This window comes from Gasterosteus aculeatus, chromosome 6 (assembly GCF_964276395.1).
Source record: "Gasterosteus aculeatus chromosome 6, fGasAcu3.hap1.1, whole genome shotgun sequence".
NCBI classification, from domain to species: Eukaryota; Metazoa; Chordata; class Actinopteri; order Perciformes; family Gasterosteidae; genus Gasterosteus; species Gasterosteus aculeatus.
This window is the reverse complement of record NC_135693.1, coordinates 5,763,399-5,780,359: the sequence shown is the minus strand read 5'-3', so window position 1 is coordinate 5,780,359 and position 16,961 is coordinate 5,763,399. Positions and strand designations below refer to the sequence as shown.

General features: G+C 43.2%; 1 protein-coding gene across 5 annotated transcripts in view; it reads right to left on the bottom strand.

Moving 5' to 3' along the window:
• Positions 1–8,215: 8,215 nt before the first annotated feature.
• cfap46 (cilia and flagella associated protein 46) overlaps positions 8,216–16,961 on the bottom strand; it is a 44,700-nt gene continuing 35,954 nt past the window's right edge. For all 5 annotated transcript variants that reach the window (XM_078104647.1, XM_078104650.1, XM_078104648.1 and 2 more), the window contains exons 51-59: positions 14,172–14,251; positions 12,677–12,737; positions 12,528–12,560; positions 12,037–12,139; positions 11,841–11,953; positions 9,319–9,400; positions 8,816–8,952; positions 8,594–8,674; positions 8,216–8,423 (exon numbers count right to left, since the gene is read on the bottom strand). In XM_078104647.1, coding sequence (XP_077960773.1) covers positions 8,311–8,423; positions 8,594–8,674; positions 8,816–8,952; positions 9,319–9,400; positions 11,841–11,953; positions 12,037–12,139; positions 12,528–12,560; positions 12,677–12,737; positions 14,172–14,251 — 803 coding nt within the window. In that variant the 3' untranslated portion in view covers positions 8,216–8,310. The remainder of the gene's footprint in view (positions 8,424–8,593; positions 8,675–8,815; positions 8,953–9,318; positions 9,401–11,840; positions 11,954–12,036; positions 12,140–12,527; positions 12,561–12,676; positions 12,738–14,171; positions 14,252–16,961) is intronic.

Genomic DNA, 16,961 nt, shown 5'->3' with positions numbered 1-16,961 from the left:
CCCATTCCAAAAAACATCCAGAGGGATGTCATGTATGTAACGTAAAATATGCAGGAAAAATAAAGAAATGAAGAATAAATATTCAATAAATATGTAATAATCGTAGTTTAAGAAGGAAAAATAAATACCCTGAATCTCCTTTCAAAATCAGGACTTCTGACACAAACAAATATAGGTCTTTAGATCATATGTTTATTTCTAGAAGAAGAGGTGGGAAGTTGAGCAGGCAGATCGAATGCCAACGCTCTCCATCGGGAATTACTTCCATACAGCTCACATTTTTCCCAACCAGTAACTATTTTTATAACCTTTTGCAAATGAATTCAGTTTGAAACGCAGTACGATTTGGTTGAAAGAAAAAAAAAAAGACCACCGCGGAACAATTTGTTTCCATGAAAAAGGTCGTTCCTGCTGCAAATTAGCGAACATAATATTGTAGGAGACACACTGTCACACAGGAGCAGCTGCTCCACGTGTCTTGTCTTTCCGTCAATCATTGCGCGCTACTACAATTACCGGAGGAGGACACTTTCTACAGACCTGACATCATCAACGTTTGTCTCTGGGCAAAAGCCGAGCAGGTGTATCAATCAACTGATAACAATGGACTTTCACTTCGGTTTTCTCCCAACATTTTGTGTCACTGCATTCAAAAGATTTAGGACGCCCATCTCAACCTGCAATATATCTTTATTTTATGCATTATTTTTTTTATTTATGTGTGTTCTCGAGCACATTTAAAAAACAATTGCTATTCTTCCAAAGGACCATGCTATGCCTGATATAGCATGGTCCTTTCCAAGAATAGCAAGAGTATATCTCTTTTAGCAGAAACGCCAGGAGACAGCGCTGAATGGGGAAAATCCGATCCATACAGCAATAAAAAAACGTTGCTTGGTGGCAGATGTTGACTAGTACGCAGACATGATGTTAGCGAATACTTCCCTAATGGGCTGCGGTGACACACAGGCAGGATTTTTCACAGCTAATGAGGCAAATGCTACTTCAGCGTCACGTAGAGCAAAGGGCTTGTGAAGCGTTCACCGCAGCCTTAATTAACCATCATATCTACAGGGAGTATGAAAGCAAAATGCCCCTTTTAATGTCCTGTAGTTGCATTTATTTCAAACTATAGGACTGACTTGTTTCTAGATTTCAGGGGATTGTTTCCAGTTTATTGAATTGCTGCAGGAATGAACTAAGCAACAGTTTTTAGCATGAAAGGAGCTCATGAAAGGAGCACACGAAATGGAATAGTGGGATGCGCTCTGTGAGAATGAAGGCTCTCACACAGAGAGGGTGTTTTTAATGTGCCATTAAATCACACGTCAATATGTGTTTTCAAACTGTTATTTGTGTCCTAATGGAACCCAAATCACAGTCCACTTTAATGAGCTTTGCACTGCAAATAAAGGCATCAATTGTGTTGAATCAGCTGAGTTGCACCTGCCGTGATGCTCCTGGGTGATTCACTTTGGGCTTTTTGATAAAAAAATGTCACGTCAATAATACATACATGACATATATAATCCAGCACATCTCAAATATTTCCATAAATACAGTAATTTGTACATATTCTCTCCACCTCCCCCAAATAAGGATTTGCGAGAAATCTATTTTCCACAAAAGAGATTTGCCGATAATGTTGCTACGTTTCTATTTTTTATGATCACAATAATCCCCCGAATTTGGATAGACCTAAAATACACCTAACTAAAAACTATTAAGAAAATCTAATGACAACACTGCATCTTTTAGAAGGAGCAACTAAGATAAAGTGCCAGCTCAACATGCAAGTAAATGCGAGTAAATCCTAATAAGGATTTGCACAGTTAAGCTGCATTTTAAAATTGCAGCTTGGATTGGATTATAAGGTATTACACAATGTAACCATAATAATCCAACACGTGTTTCCTCTGCACTGTGCAAACTGATTTGAATGAAGTTTTGCATTAAGGTTGTTCCACGATGTTCACACTCCTTCACAGACTTTCTAAATCCTTCTAAATCCGCCCCTTTCTGTCCTCTTTACATTCCAACCAGCTGAGGTTGTCTCATGGCTCAACATCCCAGTGCGCAGGACTGTGGGCAGAGAGAGAGAGAGAGGGAGAGAGAGGGGGGGGGGGGGGGGGGGGGGCAGGACCGGGCTGCTGGCCAGCACCTGGAGTCCAAAGGCCCAGAGGGGGGACACAAGTGCAGCTCTCCCCCGTCCCCGCAATGTCCACAACGATCTGCGTCTGTGCCGTGACTGATTGATCTGTGAGACTGACGCAGCCCGTCAGTCAGCTCCACCTCGGGGGCCTCAGCAGTGATGCAATGAGACCCTCGCTGTGTTCCGATCCGTCACTCACATGCTTATTTGTTTCCCCGATAGCCGGTGTGATGGATGCAGACGTTTATCACAAGGTAGCTCCGCCCTTTATGATATAGTTCTCTCCAAATGGTGCAGTAATTTACAAAATGAACATCACGCTGAATTGAACGAGGTTTTACCGATTTCCTGCCGACTGCCCCAGTGGGGGGGGGGAGGGTGACGTCTTACCTCTGAAGTGGGAGTCTACAGGTTTGCTTCATCCTTTTGTGTTCCAACAATGTCTTCAGCCTTTTCTACTGCGGCTTCATGCGGTGATCCTCGCGCTGGATCAGTATCAGCCAAAACAGGGTCTGTTTGAAGCTTCCTATTACTCTTAACATCATATTAAACACGTGATATCTAACACCTGCACTGACATACAAATGCACATTGGGATTCACAGGCTTACACCAGCAATCAAGAGTTCGAATGGATGAAAGGGGAGTGAACCACAGGCATTAACAGCAGTTAACATAAGGAGAGCAATCACCGCGCCGGGCCGCCAACACAGTTAGCTGTGAACGTCTTCCACTTGTGTAAGAAGCTGTGGTGGCCAGGTGATTTTATTTCTGCTCAGCCCTCTCAATCAAAATCGCAATTATCCAAACGCACCCACAGGGATAAGACGGTGGGGGGGCAAACAAGACGAGCAATATGAAGGTCACGACGGCTGCAATAAGAATAACAGCCTTGGGTCTGACATATTAGAGCATCTTAACGAACGCTTTACTTATTGCACATCTTTTGGAAGGACGGGGAGCAGGTTTGATAAATTGTAATTAACGAGAAATATTGTATATGTCATTGTGTAAAATTTATAAATCCATCAAATCACATAAATGTCACAATCTGTGGTGGTAATTCCCTGCATTTTGCATCGGTTTGTGGACATTTGTGTGAATGTAAACAGAAATCAAGTTTTCTGCTTGAAACCTTCTGCACGTTTCAAACAATTCCCCACATAATCTGAGCTCTCTGCGATTTCGACGATTAAGTCCTAAATATTTCCACAAACATTGTACATGCCTTTCCGTCTGCTGTTCATTACGCTGCTGCTCTGCTAACAGGGTAGTCCTCCATTCAGACCCCGTGGGAAACGCCCACTTTGCTCCTAATGGGAAGTGGAAAATCAGAACTAACTGTGAACCCTTGACAGGGAGGGAGGAGGGAGGGGAGGGGGGGGGGGGGGGGGGGGGGGCAGCGCATCACCAAGCGCCAGTGACCAAGCTGCAGTTTATTACGCATTAGTAGGAGAGCGTTTTAAGTTATCACACCCTGGTTTACCATTATGACTTAATGTGGAAAATGTAAAATTACTTTTCGCCTTATTTTGCTGTTGATGCCAGATTGCTCTGTAGCTCATTGCCCACTTGGGTTGGGATGTGGTGCCTGTGAAGGCCACAGCTTATTATTTAACATATTTCGTTTGGTCTCAGCAGACTGCTCAGTGACCCCTCACGTCCTATGTTGAATCGTCTACATTTGTCACCACCCATTGATCCAAATCTCACCTCTCTCATCTTTAACAGCGTATCCGGGGTCGGGTTGCTGTTGAAACAAACGTCCCTTTTCCCGGCCTGCATCCAGCAGCTCTGATTGGGGGGTCCCAAGGCGTTCCCGGCCCAGTGTAGAGGGCTGAGAAAGCGTTCGCCTTTGACGCCATGCTAATGAGAGCAAGTACGTTCGTGAGGCGGCCGCGTCAGGATTGCCTCACTTTAGCTGCCATGAATAAAAAGGGCAATTGTATTCAAATTGGAGTGAAAACCTGCAGCCGGGGTTTGAGTGCCTTGCTCAGTGGCACCTCTCAGCGCATCCCACTCATTTTGTTTGTTAAATACGTTTGACTTGTAGTTGATATACTTACGCATTTTAAGGTGCATCTTTCTTTTGCTTTAAATACATCTAATAATCTTATGCTTATACTGTACATATGTTGAATTTTATGTATTAATATTTACATAATGCTTTGAGCCATTTTCCATTTACTTCCATCCTCCTCACATGTGACTCTTACGGCTCATCAGGTGATCATTGACATCGAGTCGTAACACGGATTCACTTTGCGCATCATCTCTTAATTAGTTCAATTATTCAATCAATAAAAGCGCGCCCGCTCCGACAGAGAGCTGCTAGCCTCGCTGTGCTGTTCTGATTGTAACACTTAATTGCATTTTTAGCATGTATAATATGATTATGACTACTGACAGCAAATGCGAAAAGCCTAAATCTCGCCATGATTCCAAACTGCACGGAAATTGTTTCATCCACCAAAAACCTGATTAGTGGCGCTTCTCTCTCTCCTGGTTCAAAGTGAAGATACAAGTAATAATAACCAATAAATATTTTTTTAACAAACATATTTTGTGTCCAACCTGCACCACCTTTAGGAGAGGAAAGTAATATCAACATTTGAGACCAGTTTACTTCCATCTAATATTTAAATTCACGGGCCAATTTCCCTCTTCATAAAACAAGGCATGAAAGCAACAAAGGTTAGTCGACGCGTTAAAGAGTTTACCTTCCTGTTCCAGCAGGACAACATTTAGATGGATTCTAGTATGCAAAACAACAAATCCCAAAACTTTGTCCCGGGAGAGTTCCTGTCATATACAGCATTGGCATAAATCAGAGCTGAGTCTGGGGACAACAAGCAGACTGCGCAGGCCTTGAATAAAAAGGCAGTTTCATGAATACTTCACAGGGTGATCAATCAACCTTGCGTGTCACAATTGCTGTGTGTATGCTCGCTACAAACAGCCTCTGTTGCCTTACATTAGTAAGGCGGGTCGGAGCATGGTTGAGAAATCGAGTGACGGCGGTGGAAGTCAACCCCAATTCAAAAGAATACACAACTCTCACATGTTACGATTGCACCTGAATTAGCAAGGCAACATTCTCCGCGCGACAAACCGCCGGTTTCAGACCCACCAAACGTCACCGATGGCAATGGGAAAGGAACGACACTGGAGGCACTTCAATTCAAGAAAGTAAGTCACCACTAACTTTTGCATTGGCATGGAACACAAAGTGCTTGTGCCGTCCACCCCAAACTAAAGCTTGCAGGGCCTTTGTCCCGCTTTCTACTGTGTCACCTGACTCTCTCCTCTGCTCCCATCGTTGTTACTACTGGTGCCAGAGGTCACCGCCGTCCTCTAATGTTTGAATACAAGATAACGGCCTTCTGAATCAGGATTAGGTGTAGCAGGCCCCTTGTAACCTGTATATAGGACGCTGAAGGCATCAGCAGAAAGGCGTGCATATCATCATCAATATGTCGCAGCTTATCAGATCATTTATTGCCCTTACTTTGCCTTAATCTCTGCCGTTGCACTCTGCCCGACGTGCAGCAACTCTCACATTGCGCCCTGCATGGTTAAGTAAACGAGAGGTGCATCTCACATCCTTTTCTCCGTCCTTCTTCACGTTTATAGTGGGCCAGCGGGCTGTTGATCATACTGGGAGCATTAGGGTTACATTTCATACACTCAGTTTTAGAAAAATGACACACATACTGAAAGATATAGTGTACGTCGCATAGAGAGCTTCAGAGGTTCTGGTAGGAGTCTTTATTTCGATTGACCTCAGTCGGAAAGGATGTTTCCTGTCTTTAAGAGAAGATAGATAGAAGTAATGTGCATCTAGGAGAACACGACATCATTTACTGATGAAGATTACCCCAGAGAGCAGTCGCTTTCCATTGGTTGAGCCATTGGTATGTCTCTGTATTCCTGCAGCCTGTATGGAGTCTTGTTCCATGCCTCTGCTTCACCTTCTCAGGTCCCATTTCTAGTCCTATAGTGGACAGTTGGGAGGTCAATCCTTCAAGACAGACCCAACAATGCTGTACACTCTATGAAACACCATTGCACAAGATCAAGTACATATATAAAATCTTGTAATGCATGTTTTTAAATCAAAGGGCTGTGTATTAAAGTGAATTGTTAAAACATTATATGGGCGGCATTTCCGATAGTTAACTGAAAACGAGTAATGAGGTGCATCATCAGTGGCAGCACCTTGAGACACCTTGTCACTCAAAGTGTTCACGCCCTTAATTGTGTCTAAGCCTTATTTATAATCCCAACGGTCGAGTCATACACAGAAGATGCTGCAAAGTGATCTTGAATCTGAAACATGTATTAACTTCAGTCGTGAACTCTGCTGACGCTAACGTATACGCCACAACGTATACGGGTCGCCGATGGCTGCAGACGCCACGGAGGAACATAGTGCCGACGACGTAGTCATGAAGAGCCCTCTCTGACCTGCACGCATACTGCACACAGTGCATGGAAAGGTCCAACAGGCTGGGACGAACCGGCTGCAGTTTCCTTTTTGGTGAGAACACACTGAAACACATTAGTGCATTAAGAAAATCTTGAATTATGTGTTAAATAGTTGTATTTAATAGTATCCAGTGTGAACTACATTCCACTATTTTAATGTGTGTCAATTAAATAAATTCATGAAACGGTTTGATAAATGAATTGATCAGTGGAAGTAGACATTTTATTGCATACAAACCACAGAATGTACCACAGACTGAGACTAACAGGATTTAACGGGGATATTCTCTCTTCAAGTCCAGATCTGTGAGCAAGTTGAACTTTGGGAGCCGCTGAGAGACATCTGTTAGCTGCCCGAAGGAGTGAGGAGCCGAGTTGTCCCTGCGTGAGGAGACAAACAAGCTGCAGAGACGGACCGCTAGCGGCGCTTATTCATCGGAAGAGCAAAACAAGACACGTGGAGCAACGTGCAGCAAGCGGCTGAAGAACACGCTGCTGAATGAGCCAAATGCTGCTCAACAATCAGCAACTTTCAACAACAATATCGACTCCTGACCAGGTATGTTGTGTTTAATGTTGATGTTTAATATTCTTCAATTTAGCGGCCTCTTTGGCTTCATGATACCACCACCGGAAATTCAGAAATCATAAATTATGATTTAAACTTCCCCACATCATCTTGTCTGATATCCAGGAACTCAGATTATCTGAAGGTCGATGAGCAGATGATTGCACTGCAGCGTTTTTATCTTTATATAATAGTTTGTGACTACATTTGTGCTTTGAGTGTGACACTCATCATTCTACTGATCCAGGCATTAGTGCCAAATCTATTCAGTAATAAAACATCAGAATTGGTTGATTGCCACTTACACTCTTTTAGAACCTCAGCTCACATAATTCTCACGTAAGAACGCCTAACAAGGGCATTCTCCAAGTTACAATTATATTCAGTTTGAGCCTTGTTTTCATGAGAAGGACGAGTTCACAATGCAGTCGTAGTGTTTTTCACGTCACGCAGTGAGTGGCTCCTCTGTTGTGAGCTCTTTGTTGGAAATGGGGGGGGTCAAGACGACGGAACTGTAAATGACTTCACCGGCACTAATGAACAGGGCTTCAATAAACGGGGCTCGACTAATTGGACATTTCAATAACGGAACTTTAGTTGCAGAAACGAGATGAAGCTGCAGTTTATTTTTAGCGCCGTCCTTTTATTTTCGGATTTGCTCCATATGTGTCCCGTCACAGCGCAGCTGCTGGTCCCGTCGGAGCTCCTGTCGCTCCTTTAATTGCCTCCGATGGTAAATTGCTGATGATACACTAATCTAATCTACTGTACTCTACATTCACGTCTATCTGTCAGATCCTTTACTGATCCCAAAAGCACAACTTGGCGGGGCAATATCAGCAGCAACATTGCTCATTTAATGAATACAGTAAGAATGGGGCTGGGTTGAATCTCTGTGAGCTGCTTTCACCCACAGCATTGACAGCTCCGAGGGCTTTATTGAACCTTCAGTCTGCCGTGTGCAGTATCAACCCTATAATGACAAGAAAAAAACTAAAAACACAGAACTGAAGATTCAAGGATCCCCTTTAATGAAATATCTGCGACCCCTTAAGTCCCAGTAGCAGCCTTCAACTTGGAAATACAAGTGAGGATATGCAACATCATGTGACAATTAAGTTGGGGAGGCCGTAGACAACGCAGTTGAAGGCTGCCGGTGTAAGAGTCCTTTTGTGAGGAGCGCGGCCTTCCTTCGAGTCCTCGCGCAGCACTTTCTCTAAAGAGAACCAACCAGAGAGAACAAGCCGTAACTACAGGGGGAGGTTATTCAGCCAAAGCCTCGCATCTCTGCTGAACCCATTAAAAGAATGAGGCGTGTGGGTATTTACAGTAAAGAGAAGTGCAAAATGTGAGGCTCAATGAGGGCGGGAGTCGGATAAACAGTACCATATGATGCTGTGACCTCACTGTCTCCTCTCCTCAGGACATGGACGGTCTGGCCAGAGGTCAGTCTGACCCTCAGTAAACCTGCGTGAACACATGGCCACACACACACACACACACACACACACAATAAGCTGACGTAAATATTTAAGGGGGTTAAATTAAAACATTGAAGGTTAATAGTTAGTCGTGGAAAATGTAGTCAGAGACATGTCCAAAACCTACAGTCTAGCACTTTGGTCATGCTGCGTGTGTTCTGAGGAAGGGTGCTGTGCCACTGGTTGAGGACAATACAGCCGACACCACCCAAACTCAGCAGCAGAGCGGTCTCTGGGGGCTTCTCCAGCTCCACCTGCGCTGCGCTGGAACAAAGAGACACGCCATTATCAGCTTTGTCTCAAAGTACAACAAGGCGCCTTTTTATCACTATACATATACACATGTTTATAAGATGCCAGTCCGAGTTAGAAATACAGAAAAAAAAACTGCATAATGGGTCCTAATAATCTACATAGGATCAATTACCCCCATACGGACGTGGTCACTACGAGGCGTTTGTAGTGAGATGATGACAGACTAAGGAAGAGAGAGAAAGCCCCGTTTCTAGAAACTACTGCCAAAATATTATCATAAAAGCATTAATTGTCCTCCAGTCAAACTCGTCTGGAGTGTAAAACAGGACCACGGAATTGCTTTAGAAGCTTGCCGTGATGCTGCTGTTGCGTTACCTCTTGAGCATGTCGAGGTTCCTCTGGCGGAGAACACTGGCACTGTTCTGAGTCCGGTCGAAGAGCAGAGCCAGGCGACACTCTGGGGAGAGAAAACCCCACCACCATCATCATCATCGTCATCATCATCATCATCCGGCAACAATATTAATAAAACTCCAACAAGACAACTAAAAGCAGTATGACAATATTATAGTACAAGTTCTCACAAACGACATTACACAACACACATAAGAGTACTGGGTCCTAGACTACAATGCTCTATTAAAACATATGCAAGGTGCTTTTGACCAAAAGCAATGATGAGTTTCTGTCTTCACCAAAGTCCAGCACTACTTCAGGGTTCATTTCAAGATCATTTCCCTGGAAGGAATATGTAACTTAAGTCATACGACTTGTACACTTACATTGTTGCATTATTTAAGTATTAACAGTAGATACACATTGAGCTCAAAATATGGAAACAGCAAACCAGTGACAATTCAGTTATTGAGAAGATCGGTTAACAAAGCCGTGTTCAGAAGCTGAAGGGGAAGCACATTGTTATCTAAAGGCAACACGTTGACGTGAAAAGTCCGCGTGTGAGACTCCTACATTGGTGTTTTATTATCAGAGGTTGTTAGTTAATCCGATATGCTGCACACAACAGACATTTAATGGTTCATTATAGATGCAGCATTTCCACCATTTTAAAGCCGTCAAATTTGTGATTATGGGCAATACAAAATACATTTAATTGAACATCGATTCGGGCATTTAGCCACTGGGATCATGAGGAGGCGAAACACCTTCTTCTGTGACCTGAAACGTTGCATTTTAGACGCTTGGCTCCCCGCAAGGAGAAGAAACATCTCAACTGGAGCATTGTGACACCATCTCTGTAGATGTGACGCAGAGGCTTCTACTCCGCCAGCACCGGGACGAGACCTACGGCTCGGCTGGCTCCCCACACAACGACGGCCGCGTCCGTCCCTATTCAGCAGCTCGGGGCCAAAACATCGGCCCACTCGGCTGTGACGTCCAGCTACGGTCACAGCAGAACGACGTCCATCAAGAGAGTCACGTGAAGAAGCGCCATATCATTACTTCAACCAGATGGACGTCATCGACGCAGCGGTACACGCGTCCCACACGGGACGGCAGTGCAGATGGTGCCGCACGTACTTATTTTTTTCTCCTACTCAAATCCGCCATCGGCTTATCTTATCCTGCCTAATTAAGGGGGGAGAGGCCCGCTTCGTCGTTGGGTAACAGCTGGAATTTTCAGACCATGGTGTTCGTCGCACTATAGTTAGCAGCACTAGCGCCGGGGTAGCGGGAGGGCGCATATGTCTGGCCCGGAGCCACGCGTCGGGCCAACCCGACACTCAACCGTCAATCACGCTGAGCGCGCCCAAAGTCAACCCATTCTGAAGGAAGCCATTAAGATGAAGCCCTACTGTTGTTTTGTAAAATCTCTTCGGAGAGCTGAAGAACTGGAAGGTCGTTCGGAGCAGGTTATTCTTCGTCTGATGAGTGCCGAGGGAGAGAAAAGGCTCCAGTGATATTGTGCTACGCGATGTTCCCCAGTTTGTGAATAACTAAAAAGAAAATCATTCGGTTTGGGTTTTATTTCCGCCAAGCTCTTGATTGACTTAAAGCACCACATAAAGAAAAGTAAATGTCTAAAGACATTAAGATGAGTGAAGTTGTGTGAATGTTAAACTGTAGCAGGAATCGGATTTCTCGCTACAGAACAGGGTTATATCCATAAATAAACCACACAGGGAATAAAAGATTGATGGCTTTTGAAGAGGTTAAGTCCACTTTAAAGCTTAATCAACAAAAAGTTCCACGCCAAATGAATTTACAGTATTCTGACGGATGTATTTATTCATAATACACAATTTAAAAGGCTATAAAAAATCTCAACAACCTTCAAGACATTTCTCATCCTTTCAGGTTTTATATGATCCAGCAACGTTTATATTGATCTTACTGGTAACTAGTTCAGCTTCATCAAGGGAAATCTTTTGTTATGTCTACCTCAAGAAATGGGTGTGAAAGTTAGTCAGTCAATTCCTTCCAGTGAGATGGAAATGAAAAGGAGCTTTTCACAGCAGGGGGGGCTACCATTGACCGTGCATTCATCAAACATGCCAGTGGGCTTTCAAACAGACGCGCTCTGATTTAACTAAGAAAACAGTGCATAAGATTAAATATTTAAGACTCGCTTGCACTCCTTCGCAGATAAACTACTGCTTGGCACAGTGCAACAACACCGTTAACACCCATTACTCCTCCAGCGCCTGTAGAAGAGCTTAAATGTACTACAAAAATGTTCATGTACTATAGAAATGCATGCTTATAAAACCCCTTGATGATGAAAATTTTCTCACGACACTTCTTCCTGTTATTTCTTCTTTATTACACTTAAAATGGCCTTTGAACAGTTGGATTTGTTTGGCATTCGTTTTATGGAAATATAAAGATTAAAAAAAAAAAAAAAAAAACATACATTGATTGATATAAAAATACTGTACCAGACAGATCGATTGCTGCTAGTTTGGCAGGTGGGATGTTTGCCACGAAGCTCTCCATCCCCAGGTAAACGAAGGCACTGCAGCTGCACAGCAGCCGCTCCATCTCGGACAGACTTGACACATATTGGGGAAGGTTAGCAGCGTGCATGAGGTGCATCGCGTTGTCACAAACCACACAAAGACATTGCGTTCTGACCTGTGCGGTCCTCTGCTGCCCACGCAGCCCTCCCACAGATGGCTACAGTGCTGACTGTGGCTTTCCAAAATCTCCTTCACCCTCGTGCTCAGGCTGGTGCCTTCTGTGACGGACGGCCAACAACATGCGCGAATGATGGTTCCGTACATTGCTAAAGACTGAACTGGGAACTGAAATATGACTGATACAAGGCCACAAAAGCAGAATGAAACGACGTAAAATACTGTATTGTGAAGGAGGGAAGGCTGCTGTGAAAGGCTGACGTGCAGAGCGAGTCGTGGGCAACGACCGGCTGCAATGCAGCACAAAGAGGACATTAATCTGCACCGGTAAGTCCAAAACCCACCTTCCACCAAAGACAAGAAGCTAGAGCTCTACGCTAACAGAGCAAGCCTTCCCTCCGTCCCAGTACAGAACATTTCCAGACTGGGATTCACCAAGTCACACTCGATGCTTTAAGTATGTGAGGTATGTAATGTAATTCCGCTTACCGATGTTAACTTCATTGTGAGGGTCAACAATGCCTGTGGGGGTTTATGTTAAGAACAGTAATATTTGAAAAACATTTCTATGAATACATGTCAAGAAGACAAATACAGAAATACACCAGAAGTAGGTGTAATACTTAACAAAAAGATACATTTCATGTGACGTATGTCCACAGGGAAGGTGTTCGCAGGCAAATCACGATTTACACGCATCTGAGGAAGTAAATCAAAGGTTTTCATAGCTAAACATTTGCATGTTTGCAGTACATACATACCTGGGGGGTATTCCAGAAAGCGGGTTAAGTGAAAACTCAGAGTAAGTTAACCCTGAGATCAGGGAAACTGAGTTATTCGTTCCAGATAGAGAGGTAACAAACTCTGAGTCAATCACCATGGTAACAGACACTGTGAACATCACCTGCTCGCTGGCAGGTTTACTATAAGAAACCCAGAGTTTGTACCGTCTCCTCCCACATGAAGAAAGCTGGTAGACATGGATCGCCCTTTCCTACCGAATCCAATTGACACCGAAGCCTTAGTGATTCGAAATGCTTTGCGGCGCGAGAGTCTTCCGACCCAGATTAGACGTTTTATCATTTCCAGAGTAATTTCTGTTAGAACGCTACCGCTTTACTGGTAACTCGGAAACATATGGACGACATTCATGTGTCAAACTCCAAATTCCACTCTAGAATGTGAATGGGCAGAACACTGCCAGTAGATAATATTAAGACACACTTCAGTAGGCCCCTCCGGATCGCTCCCTGTGGCAGCTGACAGCGTTTCCTCCTCATCATCTTCCTGTTACTGAAGATACTGTTTCTGAATACTTTTAACTACCATCTGAGGCAAGATCTGAGTATCTGCAGGGGTTACAACTGTGCAGATGACACCATCTACAACTGTTGGGTGGGTGGATATATATTAATTAAAAAGTAGGCTATATACAGTGGGGCAAAAAAGTATTTAGTCAGCCACCAATTGTGCAAGTTGTCCCACCCGCAGCAGTCGCTCTCTCCTTCGCTGCTGCAGCTGTATTTCATTTGCGGCGAAATATCCTCATGCTCACCGTAGGCCTGCAGAAGGACCTCCAACTCCATCGCAGTGAAGTTGATTTATAAAGTTGATTTACTGCTTGCTCTTTTATTTACTGTTGTCATGGTGACTCGTGGTATCGGGGCTCCATTGATGATGGCTTTTTAATAATCGTCACGCACGAGCTTAACTCAAGGTGAACGTACTCAGCGTTGATTGAACTAACGCAGATCAGCTGTTCTGGAACCGGATACTCAGAGTAAGTCAACTCTGAGTTCAAGGATAGACTCAGAGTTTGTTAAACCTCCTTTCTGGAATACCCCCCAGTTCTGACAAATATGAGGGGTTCAAGAAGAGTAAACAGAGCAAAATACATGCAAATAAAAAGGACGGGTTTGGTTGAAAAAAAACAACAACCCTAAGTGGTGCATGACGGAGGATAAGCGCTCAGAAGCTAGAAATAGGATCTTTATGAAAACACATTATATAATTGATTAAAAAACACACTTAAAAGGGAAGCAAGAAGAAATAAATAATTGCCAGCGCCGACTGCAGGTAGAAGTAATATTGCCGTCTGCATCTGGCAGGCCCAGATTAATTTACTGAACTCACCACTTTGATGGCTGGGCTTTGATCTCCCTTCCCCTTATTTCCCTTGCCACCTTTGGTCTCCTTTTTGTTGTCACTTTCAACTGCACAGACAGGAAGCGGAATTAATACACACACTTGTCTACGGGGAAGATTGCAGAGCATTTGGACTGAAAAAAAATATATCAAAGTGTGACATTTATTGGTGACTGAAGAACAGTTCGCAAAAGTTTCCTCATGGCAGCAATACCTTGTTGTAAACACTGACTATTAATTAAGTATGGATTATTCAATTAAATTACCGGGTTTATCTGATTACTCCCCCCCCCACCGTTTTTGCTAACAAACCAACAAATTGTTTTACTTGAACAGAAGTTCTTTGACTAAACCAAAGTATTTTCCTTCCAGCGATCCTTCCGTTGGTCCATCGCTCCGACACTTTGGTCCTAGCGAGTGTCCATCTCCCAAAGGAGCCGCACCGCAGCACTCAGACACATGCTCTAGTGTCTGCCAAACCAAAATAATGCAATGTAACTGCAGCGCGGGTAGAACAGCAGCGGATCAATCATAACCTCTGACGGAGAAAACCTGCACAGGGTTTGGTCTGCTGGAATGAGCCAGTCGACTTTCATATCTTTGCCAAATCTCCCTGTTGGTTTTTGCACGAATATGAATAACACATACAATTGCCCGTGGTGTTGAACAACGTCTTTATCTATTGTGGGCGAGCCCACTCGCACCCATTACCGTACAGCCAGGTCCCACCCGCTAAAGAGAGTTGAAATTCACAGTAAAATAAATAATCTTTTTAAAAGACTGGCGAGGTTTTATTCAGAGCTTAATGAACCTTTCACTCATATTTTCTCAGATTGTTGTGTCCGAATAGAGAGAGAACGGAGAGGAGAACCATCCCGCTGGGCACAACTGAGCTCTAATAGATGATTTTGTGATGAAGAACCGCTGGTATCTCTATCCCTCCCTGACCTTTCCTCAAAAGGAAAGAGGGCCTTGGGAAGCCTCCCAGCGAGGGAGTTAATAGGGAAATATTCACTGGTGTCAACCTTTAACGCCAGCTCGGGGCGAATCTTTCAGACCTCTCTGTCTGAAGTTGATGGTGGTTTTATGGCCGAGACACCTGAAGTTGTTCAGTGTGCTGCACTGAAGCACAGTAGTGGTTTGTCATGGAGATGAGGAATTTGATTTTTTTAATTCCAATACATCGCTGCTCATACGGTTCAAAGATAAGAAAGCCAAAAAACTATTCCCATGAAGTGGAAATCAAGGAACAATATAGATATCGCAAAACAATTGATTTTGGATCATATCTCAACAGGAAATCTAGCTCGACCCGTCACCGACAGTACGACAGAACACCACTTCATCTGCTCATCTTTGACTAAGTTTTTGCCAAAAGGACATATTCTGACCATACGTTTGTAGTTCACTAATTTGTTGTTTTCTTGTAGTTATGTCTATATATCGTTCCTTAAAATAGTTTTAATCTCAATTTACGTTCCATTCCATTTGATTAAAATACAAATTCAAGACTATCCTTCCGTATAAAAATGTTATTTGTGTTTTTTTTTCCTTATTAGACAAAAAAAAATGATTGCAACAACATGAAGAGAAAAACAGTCCGACTGGCTTAACTAGTGGACTGCAGCCACGTGACCTTTGGGACGGGTTTGTGTGACCAGAGTTCTGCATATTGATGCTCAGAACATTCCTCCAACAATGCAACTGTACTGGTTCCTCACCGTCTCCTGTTCTGGGCTCCTGAAGAAACGCGTCGATGCCGTAAGGAGAACCTCTTTCTTATGTAGGCTTCTTTAAATTAAGTGTTCTGAGTTTCAGGCGATTATACACATATTAAAGATTGAAAATATACAGAGCTAATGACTTCTTTTTTTGCTTTAAGCAAATGCTCAATTTTGGTAGTTTAAGGCTCCTTTTTAGGTTACATGACAGTTGTGTATTTTTGTGGATAGCTGGCTTTGTCATAGAATTAAGGAATACTAGATAGAATACTTTTTATAAGAGATTGAACCTCCTAAAATACATAAGCATACACATTCTACATAGTTACTCCTGGGAACCTAAAACCTACAGTGGTGACTGTAAATTGCTCTGACGGCCACATCAAAATGGCCACATTTAATGGACAGCCTCTCCAGTGAAGCTTCGGCGTTGACGGATGTCCGCATGAACCTCTGCATGCCAGCAGGATGTGAAATGACCTTTTTCCCCTGAACATATTCCAATTCTATGGATGGCTGCATGCGGTCTGAATCCAGATGCTTTTGCAAATGTAAGCAATTCTTTATCAGACATAACGCGGAATGACAATTTATACTGTTAAAAAAACAACTATCTGATTATGAACGGTTTGATAGATAAGACCGTTAAGACTGCATCGTCCTATTTCTCCAATCAAGAAAGCTGTTCTTTCAGGAAATTTGTTGTATTTAATCTTTCATAGTAGGTCATATTTTTTGGTTTATTCCTGTTCTTTGTTGTGGTCCACCGGTTCAAACCGTTGCACTACTTTGTCGACTCCTACAACTGTATGTATGTTTTCCACAACACCTATCCTGCAATTTATAGCAGAAATCTACTGTCAAAGAACTGGTGTGAATTGTATTTATTGCTCCTGAATAATACGTAATACCCACAACATAACAATGATGAGGTTAGTAGAGTTGTCCCGATACAAAAAGAATTACTTTGATACCACATATATACGATACTGGTATATTTATCTAATAGTAAGAATGAATAAAACATCTGTATAGTTCCCTTTTTACCAGCTTGTTC